The sequence below is a fragment of the Anguilla anguilla genome, chromosome 2, assembly GCF_013347855.1.
Source record: "Anguilla anguilla isolate fAngAng1 chromosome 2, fAngAng1.pri, whole genome shotgun sequence".
Lineage (NCBI taxonomy): Eukaryota > Metazoa > Chordata > Actinopteri > Anguilliformes > Anguillidae > Anguilla > Anguilla anguilla.
Window position 1 is genome coordinate 6,821,661 of NC_049202.1, and position 15,841 is coordinate 6,837,501.

The 15,841-nt window shown below is 45.8% G+C and overlaps 1 protein-coding gene across 2 annotated transcripts; it reads left to right on the forward strand.

Annotated features, from left to right (window-relative positions):
* Positions 1-1,189: 1,189 nt before the first annotated feature.
* On the forward strand, positions 1,190-15,841 carry spast (spastin). Of its 2 annotated transcripts, XM_035406335.1 has the most exons (17): positions 1,190-1,764; positions 5,771-5,854; positions 6,282-6,365; positions 8,005-8,088; positions 9,279-9,460; positions 10,071-10,210; positions 10,439-10,532; positions 10,920-10,994; positions 11,859-11,930; positions 12,068-12,143; positions 12,498-12,589; positions 12,763-12,842; positions 13,253-13,295; positions 13,472-13,551; positions 13,929-13,999; positions 14,371-14,411; positions 14,666-15,841. In XM_035406335.1, exons 1-17 carry the CDS (start codon positions 1,410-1,412, stop codon positions 14,789-14,791), a joined length of 1,779 nt encoding a protein of 592 aa, XP_035262226.1. In that variant the 5' UTR covers positions 1,190-1,409; the 3' UTR covers positions 14,792-15,841. The 2 variants fall into 2 exon arrangements, with proteins under 2 accessions (XP_035262226.1, XP_035262227.1); XM_035406336.1 differs by lacking the exon at positions 8,005-8,088.

Below are 15,841 nucleotides of genomic sequence, written 5' to 3' on the forward strand. Positions count from 1 at the left end.
GAAAGTTTATTTGCATATTGTGTAAAATGAAAATGTATACTTTTCTTTAATACAAATTGCAGATTTTATCCCAAGTACAATCCACATTATTACTTAAAAGCTTATTTACCATCTTTTGATTCTGGTATCATTTAGTTTTCAGTAATTTCAAGTAAACATTATTTGTGTTATATTTATATGGTGAAACCAATCGGGGTCATTTTGACCCCAATATAAAATAATTGAAATAAACCCACAGTCATTCAAACTTCAACACTTTTTAATTTTATTTGTCTTTCAATACAAGAGTAGATAGAGACCTTGGTTTCAGTATGACCCCCTGTCAGAATAAAGGTTGAATAAATGTAATTCACATTTAGATTTTTCAATTTGTACATAATGTAAAATGAATGGTGTTTACATAGAACTATGAACACCACACACTACAGGCAGTTATAGCACACGATTTGGCTCATGCTATGCTCAGAGCATATACTGGCATGTGACTGTCTCCTTCAAAATGACTGACAGAGTGCCCCTACCCCCCCTGATGGTGTGTTATACTTTAAATTAGGACCCATGGAAAACATGAATTTAGGTGCTTTTCATGTTTAGAGGGATTACTTACCCTCTTAAGCCACATTATGTAAGAAATAGCTGAGCTTGCCATGAAGAATAAAATTTGCATGTTCATATTGTGTTTATTGTACTATATTGCAAACAATTACAAAAAAGAGATATTTTTTAGGTTGTTAAACACGTGTTTAGTTTATTTAATAATTATTTCCTCAATCTTTAAACTTATAAACACAATGCAGATTTCGTTTGTTAATCATTTGTTGGTTTGTTTGGTTAGGTGTCCATACTTTTACCAGTTAGGAGCCTATTGATTCAGCTCAGTGTTTAATTTGAGCAGACAAAAATAATTATCTCTTTAATATCGCAAACATTTTTAATAAGAACAGTAAGAACATGTGCATTTTATTCTTTGTGGCATGCATTGCTATTTCTAAAATAATGTGACTTCAGAGGGGAAATAATCCCTGTAAATATGAAATCTAATTGAGAAAAATTAACCGTTTGTTAAAATTCTGGGATTCCAATTGTGGTTGGAACGAAAATCAGACACAGGGATCGGGGTGTCTCAGGACTCGACTGTCCAAACGCATGCGTACTGAGACGCCCTAAATGTGCAAACCCCCAAACCAACCCACTCCATTGTCTTTCAGTTGACAGCGTTGTTAAAGAGCCTATGAGCGAAAGCGTGCAACTCTGCAGCCTCGTTGATAACGCCCCTTTTATCTTTGGCTGGCACTGGGGGAAAGTCTTTTAGATGCTTATTTAAAGCCTGTATTCGGGGGACTGGAGTAACGCCCAAGCCCAGCAAGCTTTCCCGCTATGTGTTATGGAGGCGACGGTGAGCCAGGTGAATGAATTCTCCGGGTGGACGAGGCAGAAAGAAGAAGGGCTCGGCCTGCACCAGCACCGCACCGGAAGGCGACGCCCCCGATCAGGTGTCGCTCCATAAGCGGAATTTGTTCTACTTCTCCTACCCACTCCTGGCGGTGTTTGCGCTCTTCCGAATCCTCGCGCTGTACTTGGGCATCCTGTTCGCCTGGGTTTGCGAGCGGCTCTCCAGAGCCATGGCGGCCAGTGCAAAGCGCCCCGAGGAGTCGGACGTCGGGAGCAAGGAGTACGAGGACAGCGGCGAGCTGATCCGCAGCCACCACAAGCAGGCCTTTGAGTACATTTCCGTGGCACTGAGGATCGACGAGGATGATAAAGGTTAGAAAAATAGCTCTGCTTCTAGGGGAAGCCTTGTGTTTTGTTACTTTGTCGTCTTTCAGTCAACAAACTGAAAGACAGCAAAGTTTGTCTTTCAGTTCATTATTAGTTAACGCTCCTAGTAGTACTGTCTTTTTAGCCAAGCAGCACAGCTGTCTGACTGACAGTGCCACCACCAACTATCTATAGACTTGTTGGTATTTGGTAGGCTTGGTATCTATAGCTAAGATGCTGCTTTCCCATGGTTAGTTTTGCTAACTGGCGCTTCTGTCAGTCAGCTTGCGTGTTTCTGTTTTTGAATGTGGCCCTGAATAATTTCCAGCCAATGTTATAGTTATAGTCTGTCACAGTTGTGTTAGCGTCTGTGCGTTCGTGCGTTCGCGTGTGTGTATGTGTGTTCTTGCGCGCGCGTGTTTGTAAACAACACGTTTCTGGGTCAGTCTGCGAATGAGTAAGTGCTGTAATGCTAGAAGCTTTTTTGTATTAAACGCAATCCGAATGTGAGACTAATTTCAGATAGCTTGTTAGTACACAGTTTACTCATTGGCACGATTAATATTTGGCCATGCAAGTTTTGGAGGGGTGCTTTAAACTGACAACCAGGAAGTGGCGAGCTCCTGTGTTTTTCGACGGTTTGCCTGTGCAAGACGTTCAACTCTTCGAGTCTGCGCTTGTCTTGAGCAGATCAATCGTATTATTTAACCATTAAACATTACATAATAAACGTGTATTAATAATGTAAATGAATGAGCTGCTGTAGATTTTTGAGTTAATGTTCGCCAGTACAAAATTTCAGACTGACCAGCTGTTCCTAAAATCAAATGATCCACCTTAAATAATAGTTCTTTTGAATATGGAGAACAAACACCATCACTCCTTATGAGAACACAGCATTGATTTTTACTGTGTGCCAGCCACCTGCCCCCTCTAAGGGCAACCATGTGCCAGCCTGCCATCTCCAAGGGCAACACTTAATTATGGGCCACAATACCACTGGTTGGACAGTGTCATGTCTTCCCTTAGTGTCTGTCCTGTACGAGGCCTCTCTGATGTTGCCCCGTAGACACTATGCTGATTGGTGGCGTGGCGGAACCAGTGGATTGAGTGGCCCAATCGGAGTGTCCCTGCAGGCATGAGTGAGCACAGCCTTGCATGATTTAGGGTGGCAGTAATTGTGAACATCAGTGGAGTGTGAAAGGCCATCTCTGTGCACGGATGCATTGTGCAGATGGAGGCTCTCACCCTGATCATGGCAAGTCCCATCAGTTTTATTTGTACGGTGCATTTTACTGAAAATTGTCACAAAGATGCTTTACAGAGTAGCAAAAAAAAAAGCAAAAACCAGGCCAGAACCTGCAAATTGCAAGTATGTGAGGTTAAAAACAAAAAAACTTCCCAGTGGGGAGAAAAGCCCTCAAACGGTAGCAAGAAGCTCCTTGATGGGAAGAGATCTCAGGATGAACCCAGCTATCGAGCCCGTCCTCCACTGGCTGGCCTGGGAAGAATAGGTGTAACAGAAATGTAATAAGGGATCTATCACAGCGAATCAATTGGATTGAGCAGGTTACAGTTGAGGTAATAAACTAGTTGGAGCGTCAAAATTAAGGGAAGTATAGTGTGCAGCCAGTCCTGGGCACATCTGGGTATGGTGTGAGTCTGAAGCATTAGCATTGACAGTGTTGCCTTCTGTACTGTCTGTCAGTTTCTGTCCTTAGCCGTTATCTCCTTCTCCTTTTCCTTTTCCTCTATGCAGCGTGCCTATCGTCAGACACGGGCCAATTGCTTGGTGTTTCCATAGATTTCCATAACGATTTCCCTAGAACTGTCAAAAACAGAACGGCGTGTGCCCATTTTTCTCTTTCGTTACAACGCGTTACCGCTGTTCTCTTCCGTATGGAATTCTATTTGTAGTCGTGTCTCACGCGCTGTCGGCTTGGGCGAGTCGCGTGTTGTCTTTTAGGTTTCACTTTCCTGTGCATAGGCGCGTGTGTGCGGAATCGGAGTTAAGTCAGGAGAGATCTTGTGGAATGCGATGAATTGCTGTTCAATGGTTGTTTTCCATGCCAGCCCTAGACCCAAATCTCCCAACATAAAAGAACACGCCCGGTTCTGCCCGAGTTTGACTAAGCTGATTTTTATACTGTAAAAATTTTTATGGTTTATTGTCATTTTTCAGTTTTATTTACTTATTTAGCATTTATTTGTGGGAGACAGATAGCTACATATTAACATAAATGTGTTGTTTAAAATGATAATCTGATGCATTGTATCATAACATTTGCTGCTAACCCTAATTTCCACTGCGCGTGGACGGATCCTTTCGTTGTTTGTTATTGTAGTTGTTGAAAATGTTGCGTGAAGGTTTTATAATAAAAGCTTTGAAAACACTTTGCAAAAAAAGAAAAGGAAACTTTATGCAGTTCTGATTTATTTATTTCTTAGAATGGCTGATGGTGAACCTTAGTGCCGAATGCTAAATTGCGATCCCCTGTAAAGGCAGTCATGTGTAGACTGCGTGTAGCCGTGAGTGGCGTGGCCTTATTTTGTAATGGACACGTAGGCCCCATAAGGGCTTTGTCCTGGGTGCTGCTGTGCTCGGCGTATCGACCGCGGCCGAGCCGGAGGGGCTGTGGGAGGGGCCTGCAGGGACTGCTGTTTCAGCCAATCCACCGTGACTTTAGTCATAGTTGACATGTCTGTTAGAGGGCTGCCCTGTGGGACCCCATCTGATGCAGTATGAAACGTTTCAGAGACAGAGGCAGGTTAGACGGCGGTGGTCTGGTAGACGGCGGTGGATTTCAAACACCAAGGCCTTTGTCGGTGTAAATGTACAGCGGGGGATAGGCGGGTAACACACCTGGCTGACAGTCTTCTCAAAGAATATCAATTTATACACTTCACGGTTTAGGCCCTGATGGTATGTGACTCATTTCATCATATTAACTCACGAGTGGCTCTAATGAAGCCTTCATAATCATAATCGGTGACTAGCCTATAGGGAGCTATGCTGTGTGTTAAAGGGATGAAATATATGATTCCTGAGATTGGTATCCTGTAGCTTTTTTTCCGCTAAAGCCAGAGAGATATTCCCAGCTCTGCGGGCCTGTGCTTACGCTGGACTCCCGAGTGTTGATGTGTAGCCTCATTGTTGAGGGGTATCACGGTCGTTTTTTTTCGCTGCGCGAAAACAAAGACGTCGATTCATTTAGCAATTTCGGGCCTCTTTGTTTCTGGGCTGTCGCCCCATCTTTCCTCTCCTGAGGGAACACAGATATGCCATCGCGTCGAAAAATCCCGCTCCGCAATCCGGCGACCTCATTACTAACGTCCCGGAGTGATGAACGACGGCGAGTGGGCGAAGCCGCGCTTCGATTCGTCGACGCGGGTTCCAGGTGTCAATCGCTCACCCATCGCTCACCGCGATTCGTCGGTTAGCCAGGTCTGGCGTTGACAGCCCGAGGCGCTGCTTCAGAGAGATGGAGTGATGTTTACTCTGACAGCGACGCCTCTTGCTCAGACCCAGCGAAGTTAGCGGCTGCTTTGATGGCGGCCTGACGTCCGCGGCACTTTCACATGCTCGCCAGTTGACCGCTTTGGCATGCCGTTGGCATGGCCTTTTCTGGATTTCATACCAACTTCTGCTCCTAATTATTTAATTAGACCAATAATCCATTAACATTTTAAATTAAGACTGTTCTTTATCTGTCTTTGCTGAGGTCTTATATACAGTTGAACAATTGCTGGTATATTTGGCTAATTGCCTAATTGAGCCATGGATAAACTGTGGCAGCTAAAGCCAACACACACCATTGCACTCGTCCACCTGGCAGTAGTCTGACTGTGGAGATGCGACTGTTGATGACAATAGTCGATAGCCTGTATAGCCCCCTATCCCTCTGTCCATTTTCTGCTTTCTTTTCTTCCTCAAATTAGGGCTCATGTTTGAGAGTCTGTGACCCCTGTGTTGACCCCGTGCTGACCTCTTTGTTGGGTTTTGTGCTTCCAGGTCACAAAGAGCAGGCAGTCCAGTGGTACAAGAAAGGGATCTCAGAACTGGAGAAAGGCATTGCCATAGACATCATGGGACAAGGTGAGCTCCTTCTCCTGACTGATGTCACTCTCCTTCTCTTTAGCGATCTCACTATCCTAAGTCTGTCGTTTTTTCCAGCTGTCTTGTGTGTTTTGCTTGGCTTGTTCTTGTGTGAGCTGGTGTAGTTAGTTTGTCTACCTTGTCCCAAAGCCAGGGAGATCAGAATGCGCTTGCATCCGTATTGCAAACGGGATTATTGAAATGGGATTGAGGCAGGAATTGATGTAAACGCATATCGGTGCTAAACCAGAAGTAAAGACCCCATGTGTGGCAGTGCTCTTAGAATATATTGTATTTCAGTTCAATATATTTTGTTTCGCTGCTGTTTATAGTGTATTCCGTTTCTCTTTGTGTCCTTGTTGTTTTTTTTTTTTTTATCACAAGGTCTCAGATTTAATCTCTAATTTCACTCGTCTTCTCTCCGCAGGGGAGAAATGTGAGCGAGCGAAGCGTCTGCAAGCCAAGATGATCACCAATCTGATAATGGCCAAGGATCGACTGGAGCTTTTGGGTACGCAGACAGGAAAGAGATTTAGCCCCCTCCGCTCTTCTTTAATATCCGGTTACACTGTGCCACTTGCCTCGTTCAGTGAGACCTTATAAATAAGAAATAAAAGCAAATATTCCTCATTTTCATCTTCCTTCATTTGAAATTATGCGCTGTAAAAGACTGACAGCAGGATATTAAAGAAGGGCATACCTCCCGTTGATCGCATGGTGCATTCAGTGGCCTTTCACATTGGGGAAACAATATGGCAAAAAGGAAGAAGTAATTTGTTTTTTTCATTTTAAGATGAAAGCAGCCATAGGAAATAAATAATAATAATAATAACCCAAAATGCTATTCATGTGAAAAACCACTCCCTGGCAGATTTTTAGAATGGTTCGTGAAAGGTCTTGTACATTTCCAAGCTTACCGCTCTTGTGCCTTTGATTGGTGCCTGAGCCATTATTCCAATTTGTGTGACCATGGTGATTGAAAGGGAAGAATGTAGACTGTTCATTGGGTGGCTCATTGCACGGTGTTCATTGGGTGGCTCATTGCACGGTGTTCATTGGCTGGCTCATTGCGCAGTGTTCATTGGCTGGCTCATTGCACGGTGTTCATTGGCTGGCTCATTGCGCAGTGTTCATTGGCTGGCTCATTGCGCGGTGTTCATTGGCCGGCTCCTTGCGCGGTGTTCATTGGCCGGCTCCTTGCGCGGTGTTCATTGGCCGGCTCCTTGCATGGTGTTCATTGGCCGGCTCCTTGCATGGTGTTCATTGGCCGGTTCTTCACATGGTGTTCATTGGCCGGCTCCTTGCATGGTGTTCATTGGCCGGTTCCTCACATGGTGTTCATTGGCCGGCTTCTCGCACGGTGTTCATTGGCCAGCTCCTTGCACGGTGTTCATTGGCCGGTATACTGCACCATGTACTGACTTGAGGACATGTCCCACATTGCCTTCATTGCCCTGACTCCCAAACACCACACAGCACTCTGTCACAGGAGGAAAGGATTTTCCTGTCATTCCGTTTGAAAGCAGCCAGTTTTTAATCCAATGGTTTAGGTTGATTTCTGCAACAATATGATTTTCTTCATGATTAGTCAGGAAATACAGATTTTTAGATCCTTAACATCTCAGAGGCAGTGGACTTGTGTAGATCATAAATACACATCCGTACACAAAAATGTTTGCTCTCTTATCAGAACCAATGGCAGGAAAGAATGTTCTGCAGCAAAGCAAAGACTAACAGCCCAACTAAAGACACCCAGGGTGTGAAAAATCTGCAGTTAATGATTAGTGAGGGGGAAAGTACCTGTGTCAGTTCATATGAAAGGAGTGCTGCTGTGAAGTGTTGGGTCAGACAGAGGGTGGAGTTTGACGCATGAGAGAGCAGGATCGGCATGCTCTCTGCTGCTAACGTCCTTTGTGCACGGTTTACCCACATCTTAGCCGCATCGCACCCTCCTTTCACCCCCCCCCCCCCCAACCCCAACCCCACCCCCTCACCCCCTACTGAGCCCCAAGTAGGACCGTCCTTATTTCTTTTGTTAATTTAATTATTTTTTCTTTATGCCCTCAGTAGGTTATTATTATTATTATTATTATTTTCTCTTCCCTTCCTCCTTTTCTATGTTGGTTTTTTTCTGTTCCCTGAATTTGTAGCAAAGGTACCCTCAGGCTCAGCTCAGAGGGACATCTATACAGAAAGCACAAACCAGTGCTACCAAAACGGCCATCTGCGTTCAGGTGGGTGTTCAGTGTCCTGTCTGACTCGCTGAAGCCCTTAACACCTTTGTCTTAACACCGATGTTTACTTTTGCTGGGTTCCACGCTAAAATAGTTTTCCAAGGAGCACATGTGCTCCTAAGGTGAAAAACTTCAGATGCACACTAATGCATCCCATTTAGTAGAAGTGCTCCTTTTTTCCGTGAGTACATGTAAATTTTGAGGAGCAAATACTCCTAAAATCGAAGCACTGTAGAGCCCTGTGTAGGACAAGACCAGCTAGTAAACCTTGATGTTTTTAAGGTTGCGTGTGTGACACATGTATGGATGATTACAATGAACACTTATTAGATTAGAACCTGTGAAGTGTTAGCACCCGTGCTGCATTAGAACCTGTGAAGTGTTAGCACCCGTGCTACATTAGAACCTGTGAAGTGTTAGCACCCGTGCTGCATTAGAACCTGTGAAGTGTTAGCACCCGTGCTACATTAGAACCTGTATAATATTAGCACCCGTGCTGCAGCTGCTGTTCTGCCTACCCAGCCGGTCTCATCTCCGCTATTTTCAGCCGGGATGAATCATGGGATAGGCCTTGCGAGACGTATGTGGGAGTGACAGACTGGGAGGAAAAATAAATACGTGAATAAACAAACCGTGATGGAGGAGAGAGAGTCGCTCCTCGTTTGTTATTCTGATGGTCAAAACATCCAGTTTTTAGGTGTCGTCTCTGACGTGTACGGCTGACAGTTTTTTTTTTTTTTTTTTTTTTTTTTTCCCCCCCCCCCTCTCCCCTTTGGTGAGTGATTAAAATGTCCGCAGAACTCTATCATAATTAACTGGCACGTGTCAGAATCGGAGGTCCATCTCCTCGAGGGGCGTTTGTTTGACTCGACTCCTGTCAAGATTGCCAGAGCGCTTGTTAATCTTTCTTGGCACCAGTCACCGACGCGGCGTTATTTCTCTCGTGGAAAAAGACAACAGCACTGCGAGCTCTATCTACGTTATGAGAAATGATCGCTCGGAATCCGACGGTTTGATGATGGATTTGACTGGGGAGGGGTGGGTTGGAGCTGAAGATGATTGGTTCTTCTATCCACTGTCCTGGATTAGCGTATAAAACGGCTTTGAGAATTGGGTGAAACTTGCCTGTTGAGAACAGCAGTTGCGTTTCGGAGATGGGAAACCGATAGCCTCTGTCCTGTTGTTGACAGTGAGCGGGGCGGTGCCCAAAAAGAGGGATCCTCTGACACACTCCAGCCACTCCCTGCCCCGGGCGAAACACGCCCATAAGACCCCCTCCACCGGACCCCAGGGGCAGCAGCGCTCCCCAAGCTACAGCGGGATCCCCACCTCCACCGCCAGACCCGCCCCCCAAACCGGCAGCAGCAACAAGGTGAGGAACCGCCCAAAGCGACCTCACACCCCAACCCTACAGCTTGTATCTCACACCTGGGCTCGTCACTCACTCAAACACTCACTCATTCGCTCTCTCACTCATTCACTCATTCACACACTCACTCACTCATTTGCTCTTTCACTCTCTCACTCATTTGCTCTCTCATTCACACACTCACTTATTCACTCTTTTTCTCTCACTCTCACACTCACTCATTCATTCACTCATTCACACTTTAATTCCCACGCTCACTCATTCACATACTCCATCTTACTTCCTCACTCACTCACTGAGTCAGTCATTCACTCATTCTCTCACTTCTTTACACATTTATTCAGCCTCTAGGACCAGTCTAGATTCTGACATATATTTTTTAAAATATTTTTATATTTTTAAATACGCACTCAGAACTCACCCTTCAGGGGGATTTTTATTTTCAGCATAACGTGTGGCTAAAGTACCCTTTCTTCACACTGAACACATGACTTGGCCACCGCTCCTCTTGAATGATGCTTTTTGTTGAGAGAGTCGGCACTGATAACTGACACAGTAAGAGTCCTTCACATGCCTGAACCCGCACTGCTGTCACTGCCGTTAACCCCTTCAGGGCTCCGCCAAACCTGGCAACCGACAGAACGGCAAGCCCACGACGCCCACGGGGACACCGCTGAAGAAGAGGGACATGAAGAACCTCAAGAACGTGGACAGCAAGCTGGCCAACCTCATCCTGAACGAGATCGTGGACAGGTGAGAGTGGACCACCAGGCACTGGCCCACTGACCTGTCTTTGCTTCAGCCTTACTCATCAGGCTTGTTTCCCAGACCTAAATCAGTGTCCGACTGAAGGACACCAAAAAATCCTGCAGGCGCTGCAGCCCTCCAGGACTGGACTTCGAGACCCGCGCTCTTGGGAATGTGGCAGTTTTTCTCCAGTGACGGAACGCGCGCTCATTTCTCTCCCCTCCTCTTCCTCAGCGGGTCGACGGTGCGGTTCGAGGACGTGGCGGGACAGGACCTGGCCAAACAGGCCCTGCAAGAGATCGTCATCCTCCCTGCCCTCAGACCGGAGGTGCGTGCCGGAAACAGGAAGCAGGAAGTGGCTCAAAATCAGTCCTGCCGTTTTCAGCCGTTTTTGTTTAAAAATGAGCATTATGGGAATTCTGTTAGACTCATGAATTAAATTTTAGGTCTTTTCCTGACCTGAATGAATGGAGACTAACCGATAACTGATCCCTGACTCCTGCTCCCATTCCCATTCATCACCACAGACTTATTGATAAAATGATCAGCGTTTTGATTGTAGTCATACATGTCATATCTGAGCAGCATGTGCATTTGACTTTTAATCAGACATATTTTCATGGAAGTAAATAAGTCCTTTGTGGCATTGTCGCGGTAACGGATAGCTTTGAGGTCATACTGAATGAGGCGGGTTTTGTTTTGTTTTTCGTTTCAGCTGTTTACAGGTCTCCGGGCGCCCGCCAGGGGCCTTCTCCTCTTTGGCCCCCCGGGGAACGGGAAGACCATGTTGGTGAGTGGGGTGGAGAAGAGGTGTGGGGAGGAGTGGGATTTGGAAAACGCACAGGGTCGGAAATGACCGCTTCACGAACACTAGCGTTGTTGACGGAACCTTCCAGCAAACACAGGGCCCCACCCCCACGCGCACATTTGAAGGAAGTTTTAATGACTTATACATTAAACATACAAAATAAATAAATAATTCACTGACTGGAACATTGCATTAGTAATTCAGTAAAATACATTGTGTCCCTTATACTGCATTTAATGCTCCTCATTTAGCTCAAAAGATGCTACCATTTTAAGTGCCAAAGATAAATCCTTTGAATAATGAGTCATGTTTTCGTATTTTATTTCTGTGAATGACTCATCGTTTATAAGCTCCTTGCTGAATAGAATCTACCCCCTTTTCAGCAGTTATGAGTTGGTGAGATCTATAACAAAAGGAACTGCATGTTGTTTGTCACAAATTGAAATGTTTTTTTTAAACAAACTGTTTTGCATGTCTTATGAAGAGTAAATATATTTACAGAAATATATAATATCGGTATATTGCCGAACTACTTGTAGCCTCAATCTTAACTGAAATCTTCCAGTTAGAACTGTATGGCTGCATTACATGGGCACATAGCAACAGTAACAGTATTTAGGTTGCCCAACTGAGCATGACACCCCCCCCCCCGTTTCTTAGAAGCATACATTGGTTGATGTAGATCAGTTTGAACCAATCGCAGCAGAGTTCTTTTATGCTTCCAGCAAATCCCCCCGCTGTGAATTATTTAAGAGTCCCCCAGAGGCAGATCTGTAATTTAACATTTAAAGGAAGCCCCGTTTGAAAGAGTGCGTCAACGGTCCGGTGTTTACCTTCCATTAACAGGCCAAGGCTGTCGCCGCGGAGTCCAACGCCACCTTCTTCAACATCAGCGCGGCCAGCCTGACGTCCAAATACGTGAGTGACCCGGGCGGGGAAGCGAGCGCTGATCAGGCTCCCGCACGTGCGGGGGGGGGGGCATGGGAACGAGCACTGATCTGGGATTCTGATTTGATTTGAAGTCCTTCCGTCTCTCACACGCTCGTCTCTCATAGGTCGGTGAAGGGGAGAAGCTGGTGAGGGCGCTGTTCGCCGTGGCCAGAGAACTGAAACCCTCCATCATATTTATTGGTGAGGCCCCCCGTTTTCCCCCCGACATGAACCCACCAAGGGTCGTCAGTAGCAACTAAAGGGTCGTCAGTAACCTGGAGTGTGGTTTCTACTGACTGCTATGTGTTCTGTTATTAAACTGTCGTCTTTCTCAATCATTTTTTGGTTATGTCATAAGTGCACACAATATGAAGAGCTTTAGCTCTTTTTGACTGCTGAATACAGGAGGAAAAACATTCAGCAGTATAGCCAAGTGCCGGTGACCCACAGAGACATTTAGGGTCGGAAAATCGGCATTCCCTGATTTAATGAGGAAAATTCCCGTCCCTGATCCCTTTGGTTTCCCTAACTCCCCCCCCTGCCCTTCGCCCTCAGACGAAATCGACAGCCTCCTGTGCGAGAGGAGAGAGGGGGAGCACGACGCCAGCCGTCGGCTAAAAACCGAATTCCTGATCGAGTTTGACGGGGTAAGGAGACTCGTGACCCTGCAGTCCATGTTCTTCTGTAGAAACCGTGTTCCTGCAACTACTTCCTGTGCGCTCACTCAAACAGCTGGCAGTGCAGTGTGCGGGAGGTAGGGCTTCAGGGATTGGTGCTCGTCGGTGTTGCCGACGGCTGATTGGCTGCTGTTCGTGTGCAGGTCCAATCGGGAGGGGATGACAGGGTGCTGGTGATGGGAGCCACCAACCGGCCGCAGGAGCTGGACGAAGCCGTGCTCAGGTAGGGAGGGGGCGCACCTGTTAATATCTGAGGGGCAGGGGTAGTGTAATGGTTAGGGAAATGGACTTGTATCTCAGGGGTTTGGGGATCGATTCCCAGGTGGGGCACTGCTATTGTACCCCTGAGCAAGCTACTCAACCTTAATTTCCTCAGGCGCTGTATAGATGGGCTATTTGTTTAAAAATGGAAAAGAACACTCAGGTCTCTCTGAATGTTATACCGTCTGTTGCACTGCCGAGCGCATCACTTGTAGTCCTGCGTTTTATAAACAGGAAGTCGCAACCTCACCGCGTGAGCACTGGCTTACTGTGGTTATCTTATCAGTTGAGAACATTTGTGTTTGTCTTTAGTAAGCCTGTCTTGGGTAATCTGAAGCGCTTTTTTTTTTTTTTTTTTTTTTTTTTTTACAGGCGATTTGCAAAACGGGTGTATGTGGCTCTACCAACAGAAGAGGTACGTCAAATCTGGGTTTCCCTCTACCGATTTTACATTTTTGTGAAAACCTGTAGTCACTCCAACCTGTAACATCTTTAATTGGTTGATTCAGAGGAGATCTGAGGAAGGGAGATCGACACTTATGTTTTTAAAACGCTTAAAAATGATCCGATTCTTTATACCATGTTTTTTAGACACGATACAAGCTGCTGAGAAACCTCTTGGGGAAGCATGGGAACCCGCTGAGCCAGAAAGACCTGGCCAAACTCGCCAGGTAAGAGCGCCCAGCTCCACACACAGGCCCTGATGTGCTGGAGGTGCTTTCCAGTGCGCTACTGAACTAGCGCTGAAGCTAAATAAATACAGGCGACCGTTCGTGTAAGGTGCCTCGTGAAATTCTTCTCAGTTGTGGCTCTCTGGGAAACCTGAGCTTAAATCGTTTAGATTTTGTAAGTGAAGTCAGTGTAAACATGAAGTGCAACAGCTGTATGCTTTTTCAGAGAATAGAGCAGCGATTAGGTTTCCCATAAGCTTTTTTTCTGGTGTGGAGATGATGCATCATGTTATATCGACAACTCTACATTGTCTATCACAAAGTATCCATTGTCTATCTAATTTGAATTACTTAACTGCCATTTAAAATGATTTCAGAATGACAGAGGGATACTCCGGAAGTGACCTGACCTCATTGGCTAAAGATGCAGCTCTCGGGCCAATCAGAGGTGAGGATGAGAGATGACCAAATGGCTGTATGATTCCCTTCTGTGCCATCCTTTGGGGAGGTTTAGTGTCTGGATTGTCTTGCAGTTTTCATTCAGTATTAAAGAACTCCCCCAACTTGCTTTGCACACTAGTTGTTTTGTCATATCAGTACTGTAAGCGTAGAGCAAATGTACAAGTATCATCTTTGCAGTGGTAAACCCCTCTAACACAACGGCCTGTATTCAACAGTTATTTGGAAGTACATGCAAGCTCTTTCTTCACATTCTCAGGTGTAAAATAATTCCTGCTTTTACTTAGTTAGTCCGATTCAAAGGCAAATGTTGGTTGAATCCTTGCCAGTATCTTTGCTCTCTTTTTTTGTGTGCTACAGAGCTCAAACCAGAGCAGGTGAAGAACATGGCGGCGAATGAGGTAAGCTAGCCTTCACCTTCAGTGGGCTTGAGAAACTTGAAAAATTTCCAAAAAACAATTTTTTTTGTGGGCTTGAACCCTGGTGGGTAGGATATACTGTCATAGACATTTTTTTTGAATGAGGCTTTAACCTTGTCCTTCAGGTAAATTGAATATGGTGTCCTCAGTTGGTTCTTTGTGTAGAGTGCTCTTCTTTTTGTCTGAACTGCCTTTGAAGCCATCTTTCGTTTCTCCGTCTCTCTGTCTCGGCCCAGGTGCGGAATATCAAGTTCTGCGATTTCGAGGAGTCGCTGAAGAAGATCAAGCGCAGCGTCAGCCCTCAGACCCTCGAGCTGTACGCGCGCTGGAACAAAGAGTACGGGGACACCACCGCTGTGTGAGACGGCGCCCCCCGCTGGCCTGGAGGCTCACCGACTGACTGGACTGTGAGGGGGGGGGGGGGAAAGGACAGCAAAACAAGACGAGAAGATTGAGAATTCTCTTCTCTTTTGAGGGGTTGTTTTTCTTTTATTTTCCTTCAAAGAAGAACAAAAAGCATACACAGACCGCGCAACGATAGCTTGGAAGCAAATTATTTTCTTGCTGCTGAGATCTTGCACTAATAGGGTTCCAGTGCACAGAGCGAGCTCCGCCATTCGTGGAAGGCCCGCCGTGAGGTGATCAGTCTCTGATTCACTGCCACAAACCTCTGACATTTGTGGCAAAGGAACTACGGATGTAGAAAAACAAAGTTTTCGTCTCCTCGCATCTTCCCTTTCTGCAGGGTCTCTTTCTCCAGAGGTACTAGCGCTGATTAAATCTCACCCTTTTTGTGTACTGTTTACAGCTACTGCTTGAATGTAGTGCCACATTTCCTACACAACAGTGCAGTCAGTCCCAGCGTGTCTAATTATTTAGAACGGTTACTAGTCTTACTTGCATTTTATTGTCTGACAAAACAAACAGGAAGTTGTTGTTCTTTGTCGAATTAGATCGTGAAGTTCTGGTTACAAAGTGTGCCTTTGTTGACATAGAAGGACCCGTAATTAGATTTTTTTCCCCCCTTTATTGACTTGGCGATGTAATAAGCTCCCATCGCCCCGCCTCTGAACTGCCCGAGTGAGGTCGCGAATCTGATTCTCCACCAGCGCAGATCCGACAGTGCCAACGGAAGCGGATTCATTTATATTCGGTCGACTCGGCGGACGGATCGTTAAGACGCGTTCAGAAAATGAACGCTGACGTCCTCTCGAGGTGAACAGCATGTGTGATGACGCGTGAAGACGCAATGTCGGTAGTGAACAAAGTTTAGAATAGCCTTAGCATGTAGCTTCGTTTTCTCCCATGAATACGCCTCAGTAAAAACGGCTTTCCCCTGCATGGCTGTGGTCTGTAAGGACCTGTGCCTTACCCTGGAGAGGAAAAAATGCCTTTCCTCAATGATGTCCTAA

Excerpts from the sequence above, each read along its gene's own strand:
- spast (XM_035406335.1), top strand. The coding sequence starts at position 1,410 with ATGAATTCTCCGGGTGGACGAGGCAGAAAGAAGAAGGGCTCGGCCTGC. Across the intron at positions 5,855-6,281 it reads CATAGACATCATGGGACAAG|GGGAGAAATGTGAGCGAGCG; the intron begins GTGAGCTCCTTC and ends TTCTCTCCGCAG. Across the intron at positions 14,000-14,370 it reads AGCTCTCGGGCCAATCAGAG|AGCTCAAACCAGAGCAGGTG; the intron begins GTGAGGATGAGA and ends TGTGTGCTACAG.